At 36.4% G+C, this 23,070-nt stretch overlaps 2 protein-coding genes across 2 annotated transcripts in view; both read left to right on the forward strand.

Moving 5' to 3' along the window:
• Positions 1–2,393: 2,393 nt before the first annotated feature.
• On the forward strand, positions 2,394–6,275 carry rnf4 (ring finger protein 4). Its single transcript, XM_052573799.1, has 8 exons — positions 2,394–2,475; positions 3,031–3,127; positions 3,260–3,386; positions 3,969–4,045; positions 4,168–4,180; positions 4,408–4,531; positions 4,695–4,746; positions 5,167–6,275. The coding sequence occupies exons 2-8, from the start codon at positions 3,116–3,118 to the stop codon at positions 5,314–5,316; spliced, it is 555 nt and encodes a 184-aa protein (XP_052429759.1). The 5' UTR covers positions 2,394–2,475; positions 3,031–3,115; the 3' UTR covers positions 5,317–6,275.
• A 1,851-nt stretch (positions 6,276–8,126) lies between these two features.
• Positions 8,127–23,070, forward strand: part of fgfrl1a (fibroblast growth factor receptor like 1a) — a 52,086-nt gene continuing 37,142 nt past the window's right edge. Inside the window, exons 1-2 of the mRNA XM_052573778.1 lie at positions 8,127–8,587; positions 8,907–9,003. Of these exons, the coding sequence (XP_052429738.1) occupies positions 8,940–9,003 (64 nt within the window). The 5' untranslated portion in view covers positions 8,127–8,587; positions 8,907–8,939. The remainder of the gene's footprint in view (positions 8,588–8,906; positions 9,004–23,070) is intronic.

A 23,070-nucleotide genomic window follows, 5' to 3' on the forward strand; every position in this document is an offset into this window, starting at 1 on the left:
AATAGGGTTATTCAGTCCTAGTCAAGGAATCTGAATCATCTTTGCTGCTTATATATCAATCAATCAATCACCTTTATTTATATAGTGCTTTAAACAAAATACATTGCGTCAAAGCACTGAACAACATTAATTTGGAAAACAGTGTCTCAATAATGCAAAATGATAGTTAAAGGCAGTTCATCATTGAATTCAGTTATGTCATCTCTGTTCAGTTTAAATGGTGTCTGTGCATTTATTTGCAATCAAGTCAATGATATCGCTGTAGTTGAAGTGACCCCAACTAAGCAAGCCAGAGGCGACAGCGGCAAGGAACCGAAACTCAATCGGTGACAGAATGGAGAAAAAAACCTTGGGGAAACCAGGCTCAGTTGGGGGGCCAGTTCTCCTCTGACCAGACGAAACCAGTAGTTCAATTCCAGGCTGCAGCAAAGTCAGATTGTGCAGAAGAATCATCTGTTTCCTGTGGTCTTGTCCTGGTGCTCCTCTGAGACAAGGTATTTACAGGGGATCTGTATCTGGGGCTCTAGTTGTCCTGGTCTCCGCTGTCTTTCAGGGCAGTAGAGGTCCTTTCTAGGTGCTGATCCACCATCTGGTCTGGATACGAACTGGATCCGGGTGACTGCAGTGACCCTCTGATCTGGACACAGACTGGGCCACGGTGACCTCGGAATAAGACAGAAACAGACAAATATTAGCATAGATGCCATTCTTCTAATGATGTAGAAAGTACGGTGTTATGTGAAGTGTTTCCGGTTCCAGTTTACCTAATTAATGCAGCCTAAAAATCCTTTAACGGATTTGGATATTAAAAGCATATTAATATGCTATGTGTATGCCAGGTTAAAGAGATGGGTCTTTAATCTATATTTAAACTGCAAGAGTGTGTCTGCCTCCCGAACAATGTTAGGTAGGTTATTCCAGAGTTTAGGCGCCATATAGGAAAAGGATCTGCCGCCCGCAGTTGATTCTGATATTCTAGGTATTATCAAATTGCCTGAGTTTTGAGAACGTAGCGGACGTAGAGGAGTATAATGTAAAAGGAGCTCATTCAAATACTGAGGTGCTAAACCATTCAGGGCTTTATAAGTAATAAGCAATATTTTAAAATCTATACGATGTTTGATAGGGAGCCAGTGCAGTGTGGACAGGACCGGGCTAATATGGTCATACTTCCTGGTTCTAGTAAGAACTCTTGGTGCTGCATTTTGGACTAGCTGTAGTTTGTTTACTAAGCGTGCAGAACAACCACCCAATAAAGCATTACAATAGTCTAACCTTGAAGTCATAAATGCATGGATTAACATTTCTGCATTTGACATTGGGAGCATAGGCCGTAATTTAGATATATTTTTGAGATATATATATATATATAATTATTGTTATTATTATTATTTATGTAACCCCTGTGTGTTGTGTATATTTCTTATGTATATATAAATACACACACAGTATATATTTTGAATATATTTTGAATTGATATAACTATTTTAAATGTATAAACTTAAAAAAAAATCTTAAATATATACATGCATGTGTGTGCGTTTATATGTATGTTTATATGTTTATATGTATGTTTATATAAATTATGAACATATCTGGGGTTCCATAACATTTATATATATATATATATATATATATATATATATATATATATATATATATATATATATATATATATATATATATATATATATATATATATATATATATATATATATATATATATATATATATAAATGTTATGGAACCCCAGATATGTTCATAATTGTGTGTAGGAACCCAACCTAAAATTTAAAAGACATACTTTCTTCTATAAAGACTCTGTTTACATTGTAAAAAAAAATAAAAAAATAATAATAATATATATATATATATATATATATATATATATATATATATATATATATATATATATATATATATATATATATATATATATATATATATATATATATATATATATATATACTATTGTAAATATGTCTAAAATAGTATTTGGAAGGTTTTAAGATAGATTCAGGTACATTAATATTATGTTTTGCTTTACCTCTCCATAGTACTGTTAGATGCATTTATTTCTTTATTCAATCTATTTATTTTATGCTTTTTTATTAAACACATTTACACTAAATATTACAAAATAATGTATAGAGACAGGAATTGTTTTTTTTTTTTAGAGATATTGACAAATCTTTTTTATTCTGATATGATGAAATGGAATTTGAGGACAGATTTATTTATTTATTTATTTATTTAAATAGCTATATTATCCTATATCGGTAATTTTCTCCTTCATTTTCTGCCCGTCTTAGATGCTTGTGTTTTGTATTTTGTAATGTCATGGTGATTTACAAAATTCAAACAATACATACATACATACATACATACAGTCCCACAGGTGGCGCAGTGTTCAGTATTGTGTGTCTTGTTCTGCTGTTTTTGTGCTGTGCTGTGGACTGGCTTGGAGAGTGCTGAGTATGTAACCGGCTGTTCTGTTAAACTGACGATAATGATGATTTAATACATAATAATTTAATTATAAATGTTGTACACTGATTTTTTAAAACAATAATTTAATCAAACGGAATTTTCTAGAGCAGTAAGAATCAAGCTAACGTTAGCTGTCAGCTAACAATGAACAGATCCTGTTAGCTTGTTAGCGAACTAGCTGGCATTTAAACACTTTGACAGTTATTTTTTGAATTCTTATTCAGTATTTATTATTGTTAATAAAATAACAAAACCATTTTCAATGCCTTCTGCATGGTCTCTATGACTGTTAATAAGTCTAGCTGGCCTAAATGCTGAGATATTTAGCTCATTCCTTTATTTACTCACGATATTTGACACCAGCGTGTTAACTTGTGAGACTAAAGCTATACGTTATTTCAAACGAGTGCTTGTAACGCGATGCCTAAAAATCGCAGAGATTGATTAAATTTGTAGTTGCTGTTTTGTATTAACACACTGTCAGGCGATTAAGATTCATAAATAGAGTTTGTGTCTTATGATTAACTTGTGTTTTAACAGTCATTATACGTGTAGAGGAATTATCTGGTGGCTCAGTAATATTTGAAGGCATATTGGAGTTTCTCGGTGATCAGCGCAAGTCAACATGAGTACTGCTGTGAGTATGAATAACCACGTGATTAGTTCTGATTACATTTAAATAACTGCAGCTTGTTGTATTGCTCTTTTCCTGTGTGTGCACTACCAAACATCAACAGTAATTCTAACCACTTGTGTCTCCTGTTTTTAGACACAGAGAAAAAGACGAACATCATCTGCTGCATGTTCCCGTCGTGGAAACAGCAAGAGGAGCCGGACCCAGATGTCTCAAACAGCGATGGAGACCATCGACGTGCTGGAAAGTGACAGGACTAATGGTGAGTTTGATACGTGTCCTTCAATGATGATGTAGGATCAAATTATTTCATAGCCTCACAAACAGCACGAGGAGTGGTTTGGTGTAAAGTTCCTGCGAACAGCAATTCCTTGTTTTTGCAAATTTGTAAACAATGGACAAGAAACTTCCAAGCAATGGTCTATCACACTCATTTGGTGGGCGACATTCAGAATTTAGAGTATACCTTTCCAATAGAAAGTTTAAATTTGTACCAATAAAATCCTATTTAGAGTACAACAGTCATGTTTCAGTCCACAGCTTACAACTCTTTATCAAAGTCTTTTTAAAAGTCCCTATTGGAAAAATGAATGAAAAATATACTCTGATGATGATTGACAGGAATAGGAAATTATGGTACACTGAAATTCACATAACCAAGAAATTGCATTACAAATTGTGACTAATTGTGTTACAAATTTTAACTAATTATGTCCCTTTATTCCATGATATGTCTAATCAGATAAGGAAACGGATCATATTTCTATATTTTGGATAACAACATTTTGGTAAATTTAATTGAGAATAAATTCTAACGTTTCTCTCTCACGTTGTCTTGTCAAAGGTGGAGATGTGGTGGATTTAACATGTGAAGGGTCTGAACCTGCGGTGGTTGACCTCACCAATAATGACTCCATTGTGGTGAGTCTTGAACACTTTGTGCAGTAACGGTTTGAATGAAGCATGTGCTTTATTAAGAGAATGTTTAATGCCTTCTGTTTATTTTCTGCCTGGCCTTTCTCTCATCGTCCCATGGGATAAAGGTTGTGGAAGATGGTAATGTATCGTTCTGTTTTCTTTTATTAATGTAATTAAATTGTTAATTTGGATAAAAGCATTTTTCTTAAATACAGATAAATGTAGTTTTCATTAAATATGAATTCAAACTAGGGTCAGGTGTGCCAGGGAACAGTTATTGTAGTGGCAGTGAATTTTTTATCAAAAAATGTCATACGTGTGTTTTTGTCCTACTAAGCCGCTTTTACATTGATGTTTGTGTGCAGGTGTGCACAGCAGACGCGGACAGGGCACAGAGAGTTATGTACTGAGCAGTGATGAAGAGGAAGAGTCCAGTCTTAGACTCAGTCCAGGCTTACTGTCCTCTCTACATGCCAGCTCTCGGGCCAGGTACACACAGTCCATCCGTTATCGCACACGTTAGATCTATAGGTCTTCATCCTCGTATGCAGATTTTGTGGATGCAGCTTTGTGAATTTTTACATCTGACAGTTAATATGCACTACAAGGTTTACACATCTTCTCGAGTTGATTTGTTTTGTGCTGTCTGTAGGTCTACACCAGGGGCTGTAAGCTGTCCTGTTTGCATGGATGCTTATTCAGAGGTAAATTGTTGTATGTGCAATTAATCACATAATCAGTGCATTTATATAGTTCTGTAACTTTGTCATGATTTATTCACACTCATGTCGCTTTTTGAAGCTTAAAAGTTTGGCTGAATGAACTTTGGAGGGACAGAGATCTCTCAGGATTCATTAAATGTCTTCATTTATGCTTTGAAGATATAAGAAAGTCTCAAGGGTTTGGAACAACACGAGGGCGAGTAAATGATGACAGTGTTCATATTCGGTTGAACTATACCTGAATGAACATTGTGTCATGACATGAGAATGAGAAAATCGATAAACCATTTTGATTTTGGATTGAAGTCAACTTTTTAATTGAACTGTAATTATTTATTTTACTCTATAATATAATGTGTTTCTCTGGTTAATTCCGATATCTGGTTTTGATCCCATTTTCAGATCATCGACAGTGGTCGACTCATGGTGTCCACAAAGTGCGGCCACCTCTTCTGCAGTCAGTGCATCCGCGACTCTCTCAGCAGAGCTCACAGCTGCCCGACGTGTAGAAAGAAACTCACACACAAACAGTATCACCCAATATATATCTAATGGTGAAAGCCCATCTGACAAAGTCCTGTAGTACACTCTCATGAAACAACCTCACAGCGTCATGTTTTCACTGGCTGGTTGAAAGTTTACACATCAATGCCAAGATGATATTTGGCATTATTTTGACTTGTGGGATTCTGTTGGAACTGAAAGGGCACTTAGAATTAAGTATTTTTAAATTGTGAATATATATATACATATTTTGTGAAGGAGTTTTGGGAATATATCCTGACATTGAGTAGTCTGGGTTTATGGTTTAAGGCTGCTATATTAATATTTTTGTTTTATTTTTGTCAACTGTACTGTGTGTAGTGTTGAATACGTCATTAAATTTCATTTCAAATAAAAAAAAATGAATGACCAACTGTCACAAGTTGGATCTTGTAATGTTAGTTTAGTCTTGAGCAAAAAAAGCTTCCTGCTGTGATGGTCTCCATTCTTGTTAAGTGAGATTAATAAGCCTGTAATGATATTTTTGGGTGCATTGCCTTCATCTGGTGGGTAACTTAAGTTGCCCCCCGTATCTTTTCTCATTTAAATGTATAGCCTTCGTACCAGCCTTGTTAGCTTTAACTGTCACTCACAGTTAACTTGTTTTCATTCATTGTCTGTTTATTTGATCTGAATTCAGATTCAGATTCTTACTTTGTCATCAAGCATATTGTTGCACTCAAACAAGTTTTTGAGGAAACTATAAATGCTGACTGTAAATGTTTTTTCATCTCTGAAGACTTCTTCAACTGATCGTTTACACACTGGTCAGAGAAGTGAATGGTAAATACTTCTTGACTGGTTAGCAGAAGGTGACTGGAGGACTACAGCTAACAAGGCTTGTTTGCCAACTTATACGTGTTAAATGTCAATATTTGTATATATTTAATGTATAAAGGATCTGTAAGTTAAGAGGGGTTAGTAATGTAAAAACCATGACATTTATTTCAATAAACATTTTGATCGCTGATTGATCGCTTTATTTCATGGGATTTAAGATGTTTTGAGAAGTACTTGATTTTTATTTTATTTTATTTGCAAATTTATGAAATTTGCAGAGACTTTATTGTAAACAAGCTTGTTCAAGGTTTTGTTCTGTCCAGGCTGGACTATTACAATGCTCTTCCAGCCAATTCTATCAAACCTTTACAATTAATCCAGAACGGTTAGGGTTAGACTTCTAACACTAGCTTGCTCTATTCTTTTTCTATTTTGTGTTCTTTTTATTTATTATATTATTTAAAAGCCCATGCTATGTATACTATGTTAAGCTAACTGATACATGTTATAGCACTTATATATAATTTCTCTTTTTTTGTTGTTTTTGATTGCTTACACTGTCCTCATTTGTAAGTCGCTTTGGATAAAAGCGTCTGCTAAATGAATAAATGTAAATGTAAACAACAGTTTTAATTTTTGGGGAGTTAACAATATATATTGTCTGTTTGCTAGACAATATATAGAAAATCTCAGATTTCAGAATGAAATACTGTAACAACTCTTTTGTAACTAAAGATATTTTACAAGCTTAAACTGGTATAGAAAAAAAAAAGTGATCCATATTTAGGACCTTACTAATTACAATGTTTAAATTATAATAAGTTACAGTGCAACTAGTTACTTCTGGTTAAGTATTTTCTACGAGATTTTACTGTTATGTATACCAGTATTTTATTTTATTTTTTATTAATATTTTCTATTAGTTTTTCTCAGTTTCATTTTAAATTTTAGTTTGAGATTTTTCTCATTTTCATTTATTTATTTAGCTTTTTCAGTTTCTTCTGTCAACAGTCATAATTCATTTATTTGAATTATAATTTATAATTATAATTCCAATATATATACTTTATTTTTATTTATTTTATTTTTGTCTGTCTAAAATACCTTGGTCACGTCACTGTCAGTTTGAAAAACCACCACGAGAGGTCAGCACGTGTTCCACACATGTAAAGCAGGTTTTATGAAAGGCCGGTTAGAGGGCTCGTTTCTCCCCCAGCTGAGGGCAGTGATGAGCACGGCTTCAAAGAACTATATGTCTGGGACTTTTGCTGCGTAGATTTTTTACTCCTACTCAGTCCACAATAACTTAAACCCCATTTAAATGTATGTAGAGTATGTGGATAACTATACTGTATGTGCTTTACAACGTTCTTATATATGTAAACATCTTATAGGCTGTAGCCTATGTATAAACCCTAAATGAAAATGCATGGCATGTGCTTATTAGTATGCTCAGGACTTGCTGAACAGAGTATAACGATACATTTGAAAACACCACTTCTAAAGTTACCTATACCATGTACATCATCATAATTAATAACGACTAATGTCAGATGTGAGATGTTAATCCAGCCGTCTCAACCTGTATTTACCGAGGGCTTCCCAAATTAAGACTCTTTTAGTATTGTTTGCTGACTTTAGTTGATACTATCGCTTAGGCCACTCAGACTCTTGTGCAAACTATTGTGATTAAATGTGTAATTATTTTTATAGGTCTTTTGGAATGTCAGACCGTTGTTCAAATGGCATTTGTCCAAGTCAGTTTTCAGTAAACGGTAGGCTACTACTGGATTTAGTAACTGTACGTGGAAAAATATATAATATTTTACAACTGGAATTGAGATTTTACTTATACGCTGTTTTCATTTGATAAAGACTGTTATTTATTAATGATATGACGATAAGACTATTAGTAATAATTTAAAATAATAAAGCTTTTTCTATATTATTATTATTATTATTGTGAAAGAGTTAAACAGCGAGAGTGAATAGGCTCGCTGTGATTGGTCTAAAGTTGGCCGTAGGGCTGGACTGTCTAACAATCCTGCGTGTGTGTGTGTTGCGTGTGTCTGGACGGCGAAATATTTAGCTAACGGTATTTAAAACACAGTTTTGGTACAAACCTAGGTGCTATAAATAATTTGTCGGTTGTGACTTGTTTTCTGAAGAATGTATGGAGATCATTCGAATGGTATTTGATCTGCTTGGGCGATAAGTGCGCGGCGACTGTCATCCACAGAAGTTTACAGCGAGCGATCAGCGCGTGTATTAAAAAGTGTCGCGCGAAAATACATGACGTAAGAGCGTCCAGGAATACAGTTTTGCGTGATAATTAAACAGTTTGAATTCGCTGGATCCAGTGTTGCGTGCATGAGGATTTCTGATGTAGCTCCCAGTTTTTATGTAGGCATGAATTGTCTGGAGTGTTTTAGGAGGATGTAAGCATGATATTTCATCTATCAGTCGCAAGGATCCGATTTATGAACGTTTTCAACTGTTGGTAAGTCTTGCATGTTTGACTTCGAATATTTTATTGCATGTTTTATGGTTTAAAAAGTACCCTTTACCCACTTGGAACAGCTTTTAGTGCACGTAGCTTTTACTGCACAAAATAAAATATTTCAATGTAGCAGGTTATGCCGTCTTGTGATTTAATGAGGCAATGCTTTTTTTATGAGACAACTTAAGTGGTGTTAGAAATGTAATTCAATTACACACATTTACAAAAGTGCAGTATTAAGTTCATAAGTGTTTTGAAATTGCCCTGTTTATTTATTTACCAATCCTTGTTCTCACTAACAGCTTTATTTATTTCATAGATTGAATAACCAGAGAACCTTAATAGGGACATCATGGAACTTTTTTGGATAGTTTTCTTCATTTTTGACATTATTCTCATGGCAGACTGTGCTAGAGGTGAGTACAAATATATTTGTCCTAAAAAGTTTAGATGTTTAAAAACTTGGATGAGGGTGACCTGCTGTCAAAATTCTTATGCTTTAATAATGTTTTGATATTTTTATATTCTTGATTAATACTACATAGTTTAATAGTAATTGTGTCACTATATGTTGATTTTATGAACATTATACAGTTGTGTTCTAGTTACAGTCACATGCATGTCATGTGTGCTTGTCTGTATGCTCAAGATTTTCATTAAAACGTTTAACTAAATTTAAGCTCATTAGCTAACAAATCTGTAAGGTACCAAATCTTTAGACTAATTCCCACTGTATGTTTAATGAATTCAGCAACATATTTGCTTAACAAAATTGTTTTAACACTCACGTTTTAGAGTTAAAGAATTGTTTATCTTGTTTGTGCAACATTCAAAAAAATTAAGCTGCTTTCATTTTTAAGTTTTTCTATCTTAATGTGACTTTATGTATCTTTATTGTTTGGTTTTGGTGCATAGAAAAGTAATCATGGTCAAAGTTCAGTCGTTGGTAAAAAAAAAAAAACCTTGTGTAAGACTTTTTAATAAGATGTTATATTCAACTGACAGGCTAAACTTAATTCAAAATGTATTTTATTATGTGAAGGCCCGAAAACATCTCAGTTTAGTCCATCTCTTTCATCTGCCGAGTTGGAATTCAATCATCCTGGACCTTGAAGGATTCTTTTAACCTGTCTATTGAGTTCAGGTCCAGAATGAGAGCTGGAGACTTTCGGGTTCTGTAGCTGGCATTGTTTGCTGAATGCAGTCCTCTCGCATTAGCCATTCTCTGGTCTTCCTTTCGGACTGAAACGAACCATCATTTCCATTCATAATGGGCTGAATGGGGGCCAGGGCCGCTGATGGGCAGATAGTACAGCTCACTGACTCCACTCCATCAGGGCTGCATGTGAAGCGTGATGGAGTCTCCCTTTTGCGTTAGCGTACACCTCAGACTCAACAGCCTGTCACCGGAGCTGGCGGGCGAGGGAGAGAGAGGCCAAGCGACGTCTGTGCAGATTGCATCTGTGAGGGGCCCTGAACAATGTGGCATTCACGGTCACATAGCCCTGGCCTTCATGGAGACGCTTAGCCAAAAGTAAACAGAAATGCAGAAAGCAATGCGATTAGATTAGCCAATTATGTTTGTTTGCTGTGCAATAGCGAAGGTGTGCCTCCCAAGCCAGGAAGATTTGTGTTTGTAAGGAAACGCAGACAATTTGCCGCCTTGATCGTATCTGAACGTGAAGCTGCGGGTATGTTTGATATGTTGCGCTTGTTACCCACTTGTTTTGCACCTGACAGAACACAAATCGGATCTGTCCATTGAAGATTGCTCAAATTATAGTCCTGCAGCATTTCAGCATAGATTCATTTCTTTGATGAGACGCAATGAAGTGGCAGTCTGAATGGTCAGAGATCTCAGTTCTCCCAAAATGTATCTCTGCTTTAGGGAGACCTCAGTATACAGATGTGTGATTAGGCAAATTAAAATGGCCTTGATAAAGACTCCTGTGTAGTTGTGTTCATGTATTATGGTCTAATTTTTTATACTACCTTCTCTGTGACAAATTCTAAAAACGGTGGTGGGGAGGGGGGGGGGGGGGTTAATTATTAGAAATTGTTTACAAGCTAATTAGTTAATCCAAAAAATAAAATTCTGTCATCAGTTACTTACTGTTATATCGTCCCAAACCTCTAAGACTTTTGTTCATCCTCATAACACAAAAGAAGACATTTCTTATTCGATCCATGGATATTTCTACCCCTCTATTCAAAGATTTAATTTAGGCTTTATTCACACATAAACACTGATCAATGCATAAAGACGTCAAATATGGTAAATGGAAATCAAGACATGTTTTCTTGTCATATGACGACCAGTGAGGTCGATTTGCCTGTGAGCATATTTGATGTGAAATGCCTTAATTAAATGTATTCATCATATAAAGTGATTGTTTCTCTTTAGAAGACATATCAATTCATATGGGAATGTGAATGCACTTTTTAAAACTTGAAAGTTTTGGATAAATAGAGGCACAGTGATCTCATAGATTTCATTCAAATTTGTGTTTCAAATATAATTTTTGGGTGAACTGATTACATACATTTATACTCTGTACTCTGTTTTCTGTACTTTATTACAATGTAACAGCTGCATCTGGAACAATATTTTAAAGTCAACATTGAAAACCCAATTGTAAGGCATTTTCCCCATCCAGAATTGTTTGTCTGGTGTTTAAAGGAAAGCCAAAAAGAAAGATGTTTTAATGGCTAATCTAGTGCATTCAGATAAAAGCCTAATGCAAAGCAGTACATGCAATAAAATTCATTAAAAAACTAAATAAAGTCAGTTTTAATTTTAACGGCATCTGTAGCATTTTGCACTTTTATTTAAGATCACAACAGCACTCAAGTCATTTGGGAAAGATAGTTAGTGCAGGACCTGTGGAGTAAGGTTCATTTGTCCTTGACGTGAGAGGAGTGCTTCACGTCACATGACAAACATTTTCTGTTGTTAACGGAAGTGCAGTTCGTGCAGCGCTGCCAAAGAAATATTACACTTGTGCAGCCTTTGCAATGTTTACTGGTCTAGGCGTCTCAAAGTAGACGACTCAACATCCGATTCCATCCACTGTCCACTCGTTCCAGCTGGCCATTTTGAATGTTTGTAAATGCAATATGCATCCAATCCCATCTGAATCGCTTTTGGCCCGTTCAACCAGCCATGCCAGAAAGCAGAGTTTAACAATCCCATGTGGAATTTCAACAATTTGTCCACGGGAAAAACCTTAAAGTGTGCCATTTATATGATGCAATGGTCTCATAGCTTGAATGGAGATCATTGTATGCAAGACACTGAGAGGCTGTAATTAAGACCCTCAAGCCTTGTTAGTTACAGTTTCCCATTTTTTGTTTTCTCAGATGATATCGACATGAATTATGTCCTCTGACAGGAATAACGTCAGTAAACAAAAACACATTTGTGTCTGGTTCTTTATCAGTAATGCAGACATTGCTGTTCATGTTTTTACTCAAGTGTTGGGCTTGTGTGGGGGGTATTTCCAGAGGAGAAGAGTTTAAGGGAGTCTTTTGGGAACATATGGGGTCTTGGAAGTGGGGGCTGAGCTCTGAAGATGGGCTGAAAGTGTTTGTAGGCACGGGCTGATTTGTTTACACTGATGTAGACCACCCTTGCAGCAAATGTAGATATACTCGTGAAGATGTGTGGATCCGAAATCTCAGTGGAGCAAACAGTAAGATGGTCTGCTTGCAAAGTAAACACCCTTATGAACACCAATCTGATGGACATTAAATCTGCATCTCTGGGGAAAAAACCCTGGAGTCATAAACTTAACAGTGATTTTTCTCACCTTTCCCAACCCCCCTCACTTTTCTCTACGTCTTCTTCTTCTTCTTCTTTTTTTTACCCTTTCCTTTTTCCACATCATGGTTTATGTCCATCAGACATCCAGGAAATGAATTCACTGTGTTTAAGAAACACAGTGTTACACTTGGTAACTCCATTCATCCCACTTTAATGTGTCTCAGAACAGTGGAAGGGTTGATTATTATCAGTTTCCCTTTATCCTCAAATTTCCTCTACTTGTGTAGCATGGGTTATGTGTTGCTCATGGTCTAAACCTTAGAAACACAGTCACTAGTACCAATTAGATGGTTGGATGCTTGGTTTACCATGAAGATAGCCCGTGTGAGTAAAGAAGGCTATAAATCTCATTTCCATTGAGGAAGGCTCAAGGAATGGTTGTTAAGTGGGCCCAATAAAATACTTATTGTGAAGTCAAATGGTGTTTACATAGTGGCCATTTTTGTGTCACCTACTCCCATTTGCGATAGACTGTGAGGGACATTGTTCTGTAATGAGGCGGAAAATGGTTGGGGAAAATAAATGGTCTCATTTGCTTTAACAAGATACAAACCTCCGTGTGTGATACTGAAGTATATAGGCTAACAGACCATAAAAAAATCAAACGCCTTCAAATTTATTGAAACTCTTTTCGTTCATTATTAATTAATTCTTTATAAATCAAAGAGTATATTGTTTGACTATTTTGGTTAGTTTGTACAGTATATTGCATACATTATTAGTTTAAATTCAAATGTATACACTTTTATTCAGCAAGGATGCATTAACTTGATTGAAAAGAGAGGAAAGATATTTTTAAATTTACAAAAGACATCTATTTTATATAAATGCTGTTCATTTTCTGAACTTTTTTGTTTATCAAATAATTAATGTAAGTGTATGTGCATTTTTATAGTTTTATCAATGAGACATAATCAAATGCTAGATTTCAGTTGTTTAATAAAAAAAAAAAAAAAAATCACTACAAATATTTCAAATGAAAATGACCAATTGTCAGTACTGTAGATTTTGAATGCAAACACATTTTTGTTCACCTGGGATGGCTAGCAACTGATGCCAGTCATCTAAAAAAATATTGATCTATGTCAGTCTGGCTAATGTGATTTTGATTAGACCATAAAAAGAGACCAAAAGGTCTCTGACCATGGGGTGTGTGGCATATGGTGTATCTTGCGGTGGCTAATTGAAGTTCACAGATCCAGCAGTGCAGGTTGGGGAGTTCCCTCTCTGGCCTTGGCACCTCACGGTGCCTAGATGCTGGTGCGGGATCTTGTTACTCGATGGGGGAGGTGCTCGTAATGATGGGAGTGTGAAAAGAGAAAAACAGCCCAATTTGAATTGGGGGTTGTACAAACATTTAGCTAAATGTGTGACTAGGAGCATGAGTCCACCAAATAGTCATGCCCAGCAAGTTCAGTAAATTACTTTTCCTGTAAGGGGATTTTATTTAATTATTTATTTTAATTGAGTAAACTTTTTTATTATTATTATTGCCTTATTAAACTTATCCTTGTCGACTTTTATGTCAAATACTTGAATTTAACAAATTACTTCAATCAATCAGAATACTGTATAGACTGTTAAATTATTACATTTGATTGATATCAGAAGTCATCTTTACACTGCAAAGGTGGGACAGAAGCTGCATCTGACATGACATTTATGTTTATTTACACAGACTGTTTAAATCATCTCAAAGGTAATATGTATTAACAACTGCATGAACTATAATAATTTAAAAAAAGACTTCATTATAGGGAATGCCTGCAGTATTATGAGAATTTTTTGATTATTGCTCCTGAATTTAATGAATGAGTAATAATTATTATTAATGTTGATTGAACTTAAGTGAGTGGGCATTGCATTCATAAGCTCAGCAGAAACTTTGTAAAAAAAAAAATTATATTTGCCATAATCAACACTTTTCATTATTCTTTTATTTTACATTAATCGCAACAGCCATTATAGACTTCAGTTGTGGAGTGGACTTGTAATTTTAACATTTTTAATTTATTATGGTCCTATTTTTCCTCTAAGCCCCTGTTAATTTCCAGCCATGGTGCCCAGTATTTTGGCTGTCCCAGACTGGAATTGGAAAGGCGATTACAGATGTCACGCATATGCCAGCTTTTATATTCCCGTTACAATGGCAGATTTACAAATGCTGTGTCCCAAAGCAATAAATCTTTGTCAAATGGGAAGTTTGTTAAACAGTCCGCTGATAGCTGCTGGGAATCAGTCCTACACGTTTCGCACGCTCACTCGCACTTCCTGGTCATAGCATAGGCTGAATAGCTCATTGTTGTGGGCCGGTGGTCTGTGTTTGGCCAGTGCTCAGCAGAAAAGGTCAAAGGTCAGTATGGAGGACCAGGTTGGGTCGCATGCCTGACCCCCACACCAGAGGTCTTACAATAACACTTCTGCTGTTTTGTCTGCCTGTGCTGTGCATCACTTTTCCAAACGCTTCCAGTGTATTGCGATTCTGACTTGTTGGCTCGGCGCTCTTCTGCCTGGGATGGCTCCCGCCCCCATATCCCCAGCTGTTCTTTTGGTTGCATTACAAATGAGATGTTGAAAAGCAATCCTCAGACTGGAGACAGCTCCCCTTGTTTTCTTTGGGATTTGGCGTGTCAGTTTGTGTTGGGGCCTGTGCTTCACCAGCAGCTGTGTATATGTCATATGTCAGAAAGGGCTCTGATGCTCCCCGTGCAGCAGAATCCACGCCAGTCTCCAACAAAAAAAAAAGCAATGTGCATGATTGATGGAAGGCATATCTTGCAGTCACGCCGTCCCCTGGCACGCAAGCGCGCCAGCTTCCCGGAATTTTTTTTTGTTTGTTTGTTTAGGTAAGGTAGGGCACTTAACCATACTGCCTGTTGTGTTTGACCTGCCCTAAATATCAGCCGTGTCAAGAAATCTGCCGTCACTGCCCACCAAATACCGCTGTACAATCCTAAGGTGCAAAGGCTAGGACATGTGTCAAAGATGTCGGCATCTTCAAACGTTTAATGTTATTTTGTGGGGAAATGCATGACATACTGCTTTATGAGCGTCTAAAGCATTGCTTTTTTTTCCTTTAAACCCTTTTTGCATACATCAAATTGTCCGTCAATAAACTTAAATGTATTTGTGTTCATTCTTTCAAATGAATGCTTTCAAAACCTAATGCAGTGACATTTATACATTTTGTAAGTGTGATGTAAATGTCCAAAAACTTTTTGGATCTGTTGTATTTGGATGTCCTACTTTCAGGACTCGGGAGATTTGCAGTCCAGTTTTTTTTTTCTTCTTCTTGCCATTGCAGTTTGTTTTCAAGGCAATTAGGAATGTAACCCTCTGACCTTCATAATACCAAGCTACCCCTTTGTCTCTTGAACATCACGACATGCCTCCCCTGCTGGCATCCCCTGTTCAAGGTGAAAGGTTTTCCGTGCCTAAACAACAGCCGCAGAGTTGATTGACATTAAGTGACTGGTGAAATATACAAAGATTTCCTCACCATGGTCATACAGAACATGTGACATTTGGTCATGCCTAATTTTAATTTATTTTAATTTAATTTAGTTATTTATTATTTTGTGTGTATTTTAGAATACATGCACCTTGTTTATTAGCTGCCAACATTAATGTAGCTAAATAAATATACTTAGTTATATTTAAAATATAAATGCTTACAATCTTCTTTAAATCTCTTATGGAATTCTTGGATAAACATAAAGACAAAGTTGCAACTTGAGTGTTTTTTTTTTTTTTTTTTTTTTGTCTTCTTTTTTTAAATTAAATAATATATTTAAATTTGTTTCATTTATTAATTGTTATTTTATGGCGTGGTTGCCCCAGCTGAATATTTTGCAGGGATTTTGTGTGTGCGTGTGTGTGTGTGTGTGTGTGTGTGTGTGTGTGTGTGTTATTTCGAGTGAAAAGCACAGCCAGCTGTTAGGTTGAAATCCACACAGCAGTTGGAATGTGTGAAGTGTGTGAGAGTTGTGGGAGTGGTTTCAGTGCTCGGGCATTGCACTAGTCAAATCTGCATCTGTTTGAGTCAAAGAGATTTTCGGAACAGCTTACCAATTTATAGCATTCAATATTTCAAATGCATTTAAAATACTGGTCAGTACAGAGAGAGAGAAAAACAGCCTTTAGTGTCAAATCGGTGTATTGTTTAGAGAGGTTTGGCTTGCACCTGTGGAAGTCTTCATCTGCTGCTGGCTGTTATTTGTCTCTCAGCCACTCCAAGGATCAGGCCTGATAAAATTACCTATATGGGGATATAAGGGGCTCTTTTGTAACAGGTGTGGGTGTCATTTTTCCAGCCTCAAATCCATTGTATATTGGAGGTCCAGATAAACTCTGCCTCATAAAAAGTATTGCTTGACTTCATTTGAACTCTATGTAGTACATAAGTTGATACTATCATGGTGTTTTGCAACCTTTTTGAAGCTTGAAAGCTTCAATCTTCATAGTAATTGCTTAACAAATAGCACAACCAGCACATTATTCCAAATTTCTCCTTTTTTGTTTCACAGAAGAAATGAGGGTGAGGTTTTGTAAATGATTAAAGCTCTTGCATGTTGATTGATCTCTCCCTTTAAGACACTTTTAATGCTCTTTTAACAGACATAGTATGTGTTTCAGACACTAGAGCTGTGTTCCATATAGAGGCCCTGTTTCTAAAAATATTTGGCAGGATAGCTGATTCACAGCCGGCTCCCATGGGCCTGACCATTTTATTTTGAGCTGGAGCGGAAACGGAGACTAAGGTTGTTCATGGGACGGAACCGCTAGTGAAAGACCCTCACGTGACGGCGATGGAAAGGAAAATGACCGCGAGGCAGATGACAGATCAGCGGCCCGCGAGGGCAAAATTCGATGTCCACTGACAGGTACAAGTGCCATGACGACGGATTCATTTGAGACAATATTGCAGGATTGCCGGCCACGTGAGGTTCCCCTTCAGTCAATGGACACTTTGTCGGATCTGGCCTTGCTTTTCGGGTCAGGGTATTCTTCTCCTGTGGCGCCACAATGAATACAGGGCTAAAGTGCTTTACAAGGACAGGCTGACGGGGGATGGGGGAGACTGGAACAGGAAACTACAGGAGTGCTACGTTTGTAATTTTATACAGGTACTTCATGTGGACCCCATTATGCAAATAGCACGCCATAAGCCTTAAACCAAAAAAACAACGCTTGAATTGCTTTCCTTTTGTATTTAAAAATCTGAAAATGATACAAAGACCCTGCACATTAAGAACACATGTAGCACATGGCCTGAGCATCGACCCGGTTCACTCCCAGCTGCCGTCGACTGAGTGTAAGAGCTTTGAGAGGAATGTCCTGCAGCCCCCTTCCTCCTGTGCATCTCACTACCTCTCCAAACAAATGGAGGGCCGTGCTCGTGAAACACTCAGTCTACATTAGATCTCTGTGCTGGATGCCATACTTCTTCCGTTTTCACGGGTCAGCTTTACACGAGGTGTCTTGTGTGCCTTCTTGCCCTGGTCAGGTGCCCACAGAGCGTGTAGATGAAACGCTTTCCGATGGAGACCTGCACAGAACAAATGAAGTTAGTCATGGCTGAGACACGGTGTGGAATGTGCGAGGCAGGAGGAGACTCAGGCGGAGGGCAGGAATACCGCTCTTACATTGGAAGGAGAAGATACTGATAGTGGAAGTTGGGGTTTGATTTTGAAAGGAGTTGGGTCTTTTTCAAGTGTTTTAAAAGAAGTCTCTTATTTCTCTTATCTCTTATTTGATCAAAACTACAGTAAAAAAAACAGTAATATTGTGAAATACTGCCATTTAAAATACCGTATTTTTCAGACTATAAGTCGCACCTAAGTATAAGTCGCATCAGTCCAAAACTACGTCATGACGTGGGAAAAAACATATAACAGTAGCACTGGACTATAACTCGCATTCATGAGGGGGTGGGTGTTGGCGCAGTGGATAAGACACATGCCTTTGGTGTGAGAGACCCAGGTTCGAATCCACTGTGAGACACCAATGTGTCCCTGAGCAAGACACTTAACCCCTAATTGCTCCAGAGGCGTGCGACCTCTGACATATATAGCAATTGTAAGTCGCTTTGGATAAAAGCGTCAGCTAAATGAATAAATGTAAATGTAAGAGAAAACAGTGTAGGCTGCAGGAGCAATGAGCAGCATAGAGCACCCTCTTGCGGCTGTAGACGGTAATATTTTCTCTTGGATCATTTCTCTCAGTTCATGTCAAATTAATTTTGATAAATAAGTCGCACCTGACTATAAGTCGCAGGACCAGCCAAACTATGAAAAAAAGTGCGACTAATAGTCTGGAAAATACGGTAATGGTTTTCTAGTTATATAAATACATTTTAAATTTGCTTTGACAAACATGAATATTCAGCAGACATTACTACAGACTTCAGTGTCACATGATCCTTCAGATGTCATTCTTAGATTTTGAATAACTTACCATGGAATAATTTCTTATTATGTTGTGTTATTTTGAAAACAGTTGTGCAAATACATGTGATCAATGTACTTGATTGATTGATTGATTGATTGAACTCTGAGCTAGTGTGAGTAATAATAATAATTTTGCACCGCTAATAATAATAATAATAATAAAGTTATTATGTGTACTCCTTTAAACTTTTGTTCCACAATATCTTCGTATCAAATCATTTCAAACTCTGCTTTATCCCATGGGTATCACCACAATATGGATTAGGCCTCTCTTTATAAAACGCCCTTGACCTGCATCTGATGTTGTAGTGCAAACATGGGGCTCCTAGTTAACGAATAATATAAAGTTAATCACAGAAGTGAGCTATTGCAGGTGCTGAGCGCCTGTCTGAAGTGGGGTTAGTGCCCTGAGTACAGATAAGTCACAGAAGTGTGATCGGAGAGGCTGGTCTCCGTTTTTATCAGGCAGCTGGAGGCCGCCAACGTTAAATATTAGCCATAGAGATATCAGGCACTCTTCTCTGCAGCACAAACTGTTAATAGGTTTCCCTTGCAATACAGTTTAACATCCAGCTGTTCTTGTGCTTTTCCCCACTTCGTTTTTTCACCGCTTACCCTAATCTGTACCTCTACCAATACTGCAACCTCAAGCCACTGTTTAAACCGAACATCTCCTAACATTTGTGATAGTCACCAGTTGGCTTGCCATTCATAGCTTTGTTTTTATTCGTTGTCATCTGAGGGGAGTGAAGGAGCGGATACCTTATATTCTCATGCCCTGCATTCCGGGCCTCTGTGAGCTGTTTGTCTGAGCGGTAAAATGGAATTAGCCTGGTCTGCCCAGCCAAAGAGCACACACTAGGATGTGTGACTGACTTGGCGTGTTTTCCTAGTGCAGAGTTTCCCAAACGAGGGTTCGTGAGGGAACTGCAGGGCGTCCATGAGTTGATGAAAAGCTAATAATTAGTTCGTTCAAATCTAACACTAAAATCGGGCTTCAAAATCTAAAATAAAAAAATTTAAAAAATTTAAATAGCAAAATAAAATCTGATGAAATTGCGAAAGCCGTTGATTTCATTAGCAAAGTATAGTTCATTGCCCTGTGTTTCACAGTGAAGAGCAGCACTGTGTTCATTTACACGCGTGCAGCTGATAATAGTGTGTTTTCAGAGCGGCTTGATTCACAGCATTTTAGTATCTAGTAAAGATTATTTATGAAGTATATTCTAGTATTTAGTAAAGTTTTAGTAATTTAGTTTTTGTTTTTTAAATATTTTAAATTTAAAATGTATATTTATTCATTTTTGAATGTTGTATTTTTGTATGTCAATGAAACAAAAATGAGACTAAACAAATGCTGAAATAAAATAATTGTTTTAATTCAAGTTAATTAAAGTAAATAAATGTTTTTTTTTTGGGGGGGGGGTTACTGTATGTATTGTATTTTATTTTATTATATTTATTTATTATGTATTAGTTTTAGTTACTGATAATAACCCAAGTTCACAGTAAATGCTTGATCTCACAAGCTCCATCTTGGCAAATGATGTGAGTTTAACACTCATGTGAGAATGCAATGTGTGCTAGGTTCAGTCGCATCATTTTTTAGGAATTTATCTGTGGACATAATTTAACAGCATTTTACCAATATAACAATTTATTTATTTTTTGCCAACATTTCTGTCCTTTGGTGAACATAAATAATTAAAAAATGTAAATAATTTATAAATAATAATTATGGATTATATAAATAATAATAAAAATAAATTAATTTAAATACCAACAAAACCCTGACTAAAAAAAAAAAGTATTAGATCAGTTTACTTAAACATCATGTGTCCATTAACAGACATCACTGAATGTTATTGTGTCATGAAATTATTGAAATATTCTTATCAAATCTTCTTTTGCCGCATGTCGTCCTCATCCATTTGTCTGTTCCCTGTTCAAATTTTGTCCCCCTCTGTGTCCCCATCGCTAAGTCCACACACAGCTAACGCGGCACCCTGTAGAGGTCATTTTTATCTCCCCCCTGTGAAACATAAAGCCCCCACAGCAGCTACATGTAATTGAAGTGGTGGCCTTTAACACAGTTTTCGCCAGCACACAATAAGAAGGTGGCTTTTCCTTCAGCTTCCCGGCCGAGGTCACAGCCCAGGGAATGCTCTGCTCCCTCTGTATTTTTTCAGGCCCCCCTTTCACATACAATACATCTGGATAATTATCATCCAGGCCCAAGTTTCTTCTATTGAGCTATCATAAAAGTCTTTATAACCAGTGGAAGTATGTCGTCCTTTAAAAACTCCTTGAGGTTCTTGGCTCATTAGCCTGCGAAAACAACGCCTTCTGAACATGTCCTTTTCATAGCTTTTCAGCACTCTGATTTCCAGACTTTACTGCAACATTTAGTTCCTTAATTCCTTTACACCGAGAAGACAGGTGCTGTTTAAATCCAACATGATCTGGGTTAATTTGGAGGGACAGACCATGCTTTGTTTCCAGTGAACCTGTGGCCGTTATATAAGGTGAGATGAAGGTTTACACTCCTCAGAACTGACAGCTTTAAACGTTTCTGGAGTAAGTCCCATTGAGGTCTGGTTTTTTGACCAGCATTATTCATTTCCCTTCAAAGACTCTTTCTACTTTGACAATTATATATTGCCCCAGTCTTTACATGGAAAAAAATGGTCTAAACACTTTTTATCCTTTTGCACTGTAAAAAAAACACAAACACACACAAAAAAACCCACTAAATATTAGGGCTGGGACAACGCGTCGAGGTCATCGATGACGTCGACGCAAAATATACGTCGACGCAAAATATGCGCATCGATTCGTCGACCTGTTTTTATTTCTCAAAAAAACGTTTGCAAAACGTTTACCTTATGTGTGCTGAATATACGCAATGGCCGGATCAACATTCTGTCCAACGTTATATAACCAAGCCAGGGGTTTTTCTGCATTTATTTTTTGATCGGTGAGTGATGTAGAATAGAATGACTGATGCGCCTGACAGGGCGCGTACAGCGCGCGCACTCACAGTCTTCAAACAACAAGAGCGCTTCTTGTTCTCTCTCTCCCTTGTGCATATTAATCAAAATCATTAAACATGATAGAAAAAGGGCGAAACGCCAAAGTTTCACGTGGAGCATTAAGAGATTTTTTTTCTCCATGACAGGCTGCTGGCTCCCACTGTTAATTTATTTATTTATTTATTTATTTTTTGGAAAAACACTCTCTGTATTAGCTTAAAGCCCTCAAGTTTACATTGGTTACTGTATTCTTTCAATTGCTCTAAACAAGTATTTTGGGTGACCTTTTTTATTGAATGCTAGACATCAAGTTGTTGTTATTTTCATCTGAAAGAAGAACTTTTTCAGTAAGCTAGGCCCTATGTGTTCAGTAAGCTTGTTTCAGTAAGCTATGTGTTTTCAAGGCTTCAAGGTTTTTATTGAATGCTATCTCTATACAAGTGCAAAGTAATGCATTCTTAGTCAGTCTTTTATTTTGTAATTTTAAGAGCAAAAAACATATATTGCAATGTTAAGGAATTCATGTTTTTTTTTCATTCAGATATGTAAATCAACATGTATAAAGTGTTAGTAGTCAATTAATGGGGAGATAATCGAAATCAAATCGGTCTGAAAAAATTAATCGTTAGATTAATCGATGCATCGAAAAAATAATCGCTAGATTAATCGTTTAAAAAATAATCGTTTATCCCAGCCCTACTAAATATAGCTCTAATTACGTTAAAATCATGTTTTAGGAAAATATATCTTGAATTAATTTTATTGATCTTGCCTTATTGACAGTTTTTGTAACCAATTAAAATATATAAAATAGATTTGACAATTTGGTACTTCATATCTTAAAAAAAAAAAAAAAAAACTGGTTCAGAAAACTTTTTTTTTTCTTAAGATAATTCTTACTCAAGATAATTTCTTAAGATGACATCTGATTTAAAAAATCTACTATTATACACTTTAATATAAATATGTTGGGATTGTTTTAAGGAGGAAGTTATGTTCCTTATGTTCCTATGTTCCGTTATGTAGTTGTGTTCCTTTATTGCCAGAACAGCAAAGGGAACTTAAAGACTTTAAAGAATCTGCTGACTTGTCGACATGGCAACATTATCCGCTCGGCACCCAACACCCTACTGGCTTCTGGTCCTGAGATTCCCAGAAAAGTGTGTCTCTGTTGGGGCC

Source organism: Carassius gibelio, chromosome B14, assembly GCF_023724105.1.
Source record: "Carassius gibelio isolate Cgi1373 ecotype wild population from Czech Republic chromosome B14, carGib1.2-hapl.c, whole genome shotgun sequence".
Classification (NCBI taxonomy): Eukaryota; Metazoa; Chordata; class Actinopteri; order Cypriniformes; family Cyprinidae; genus Carassius; species Carassius gibelio.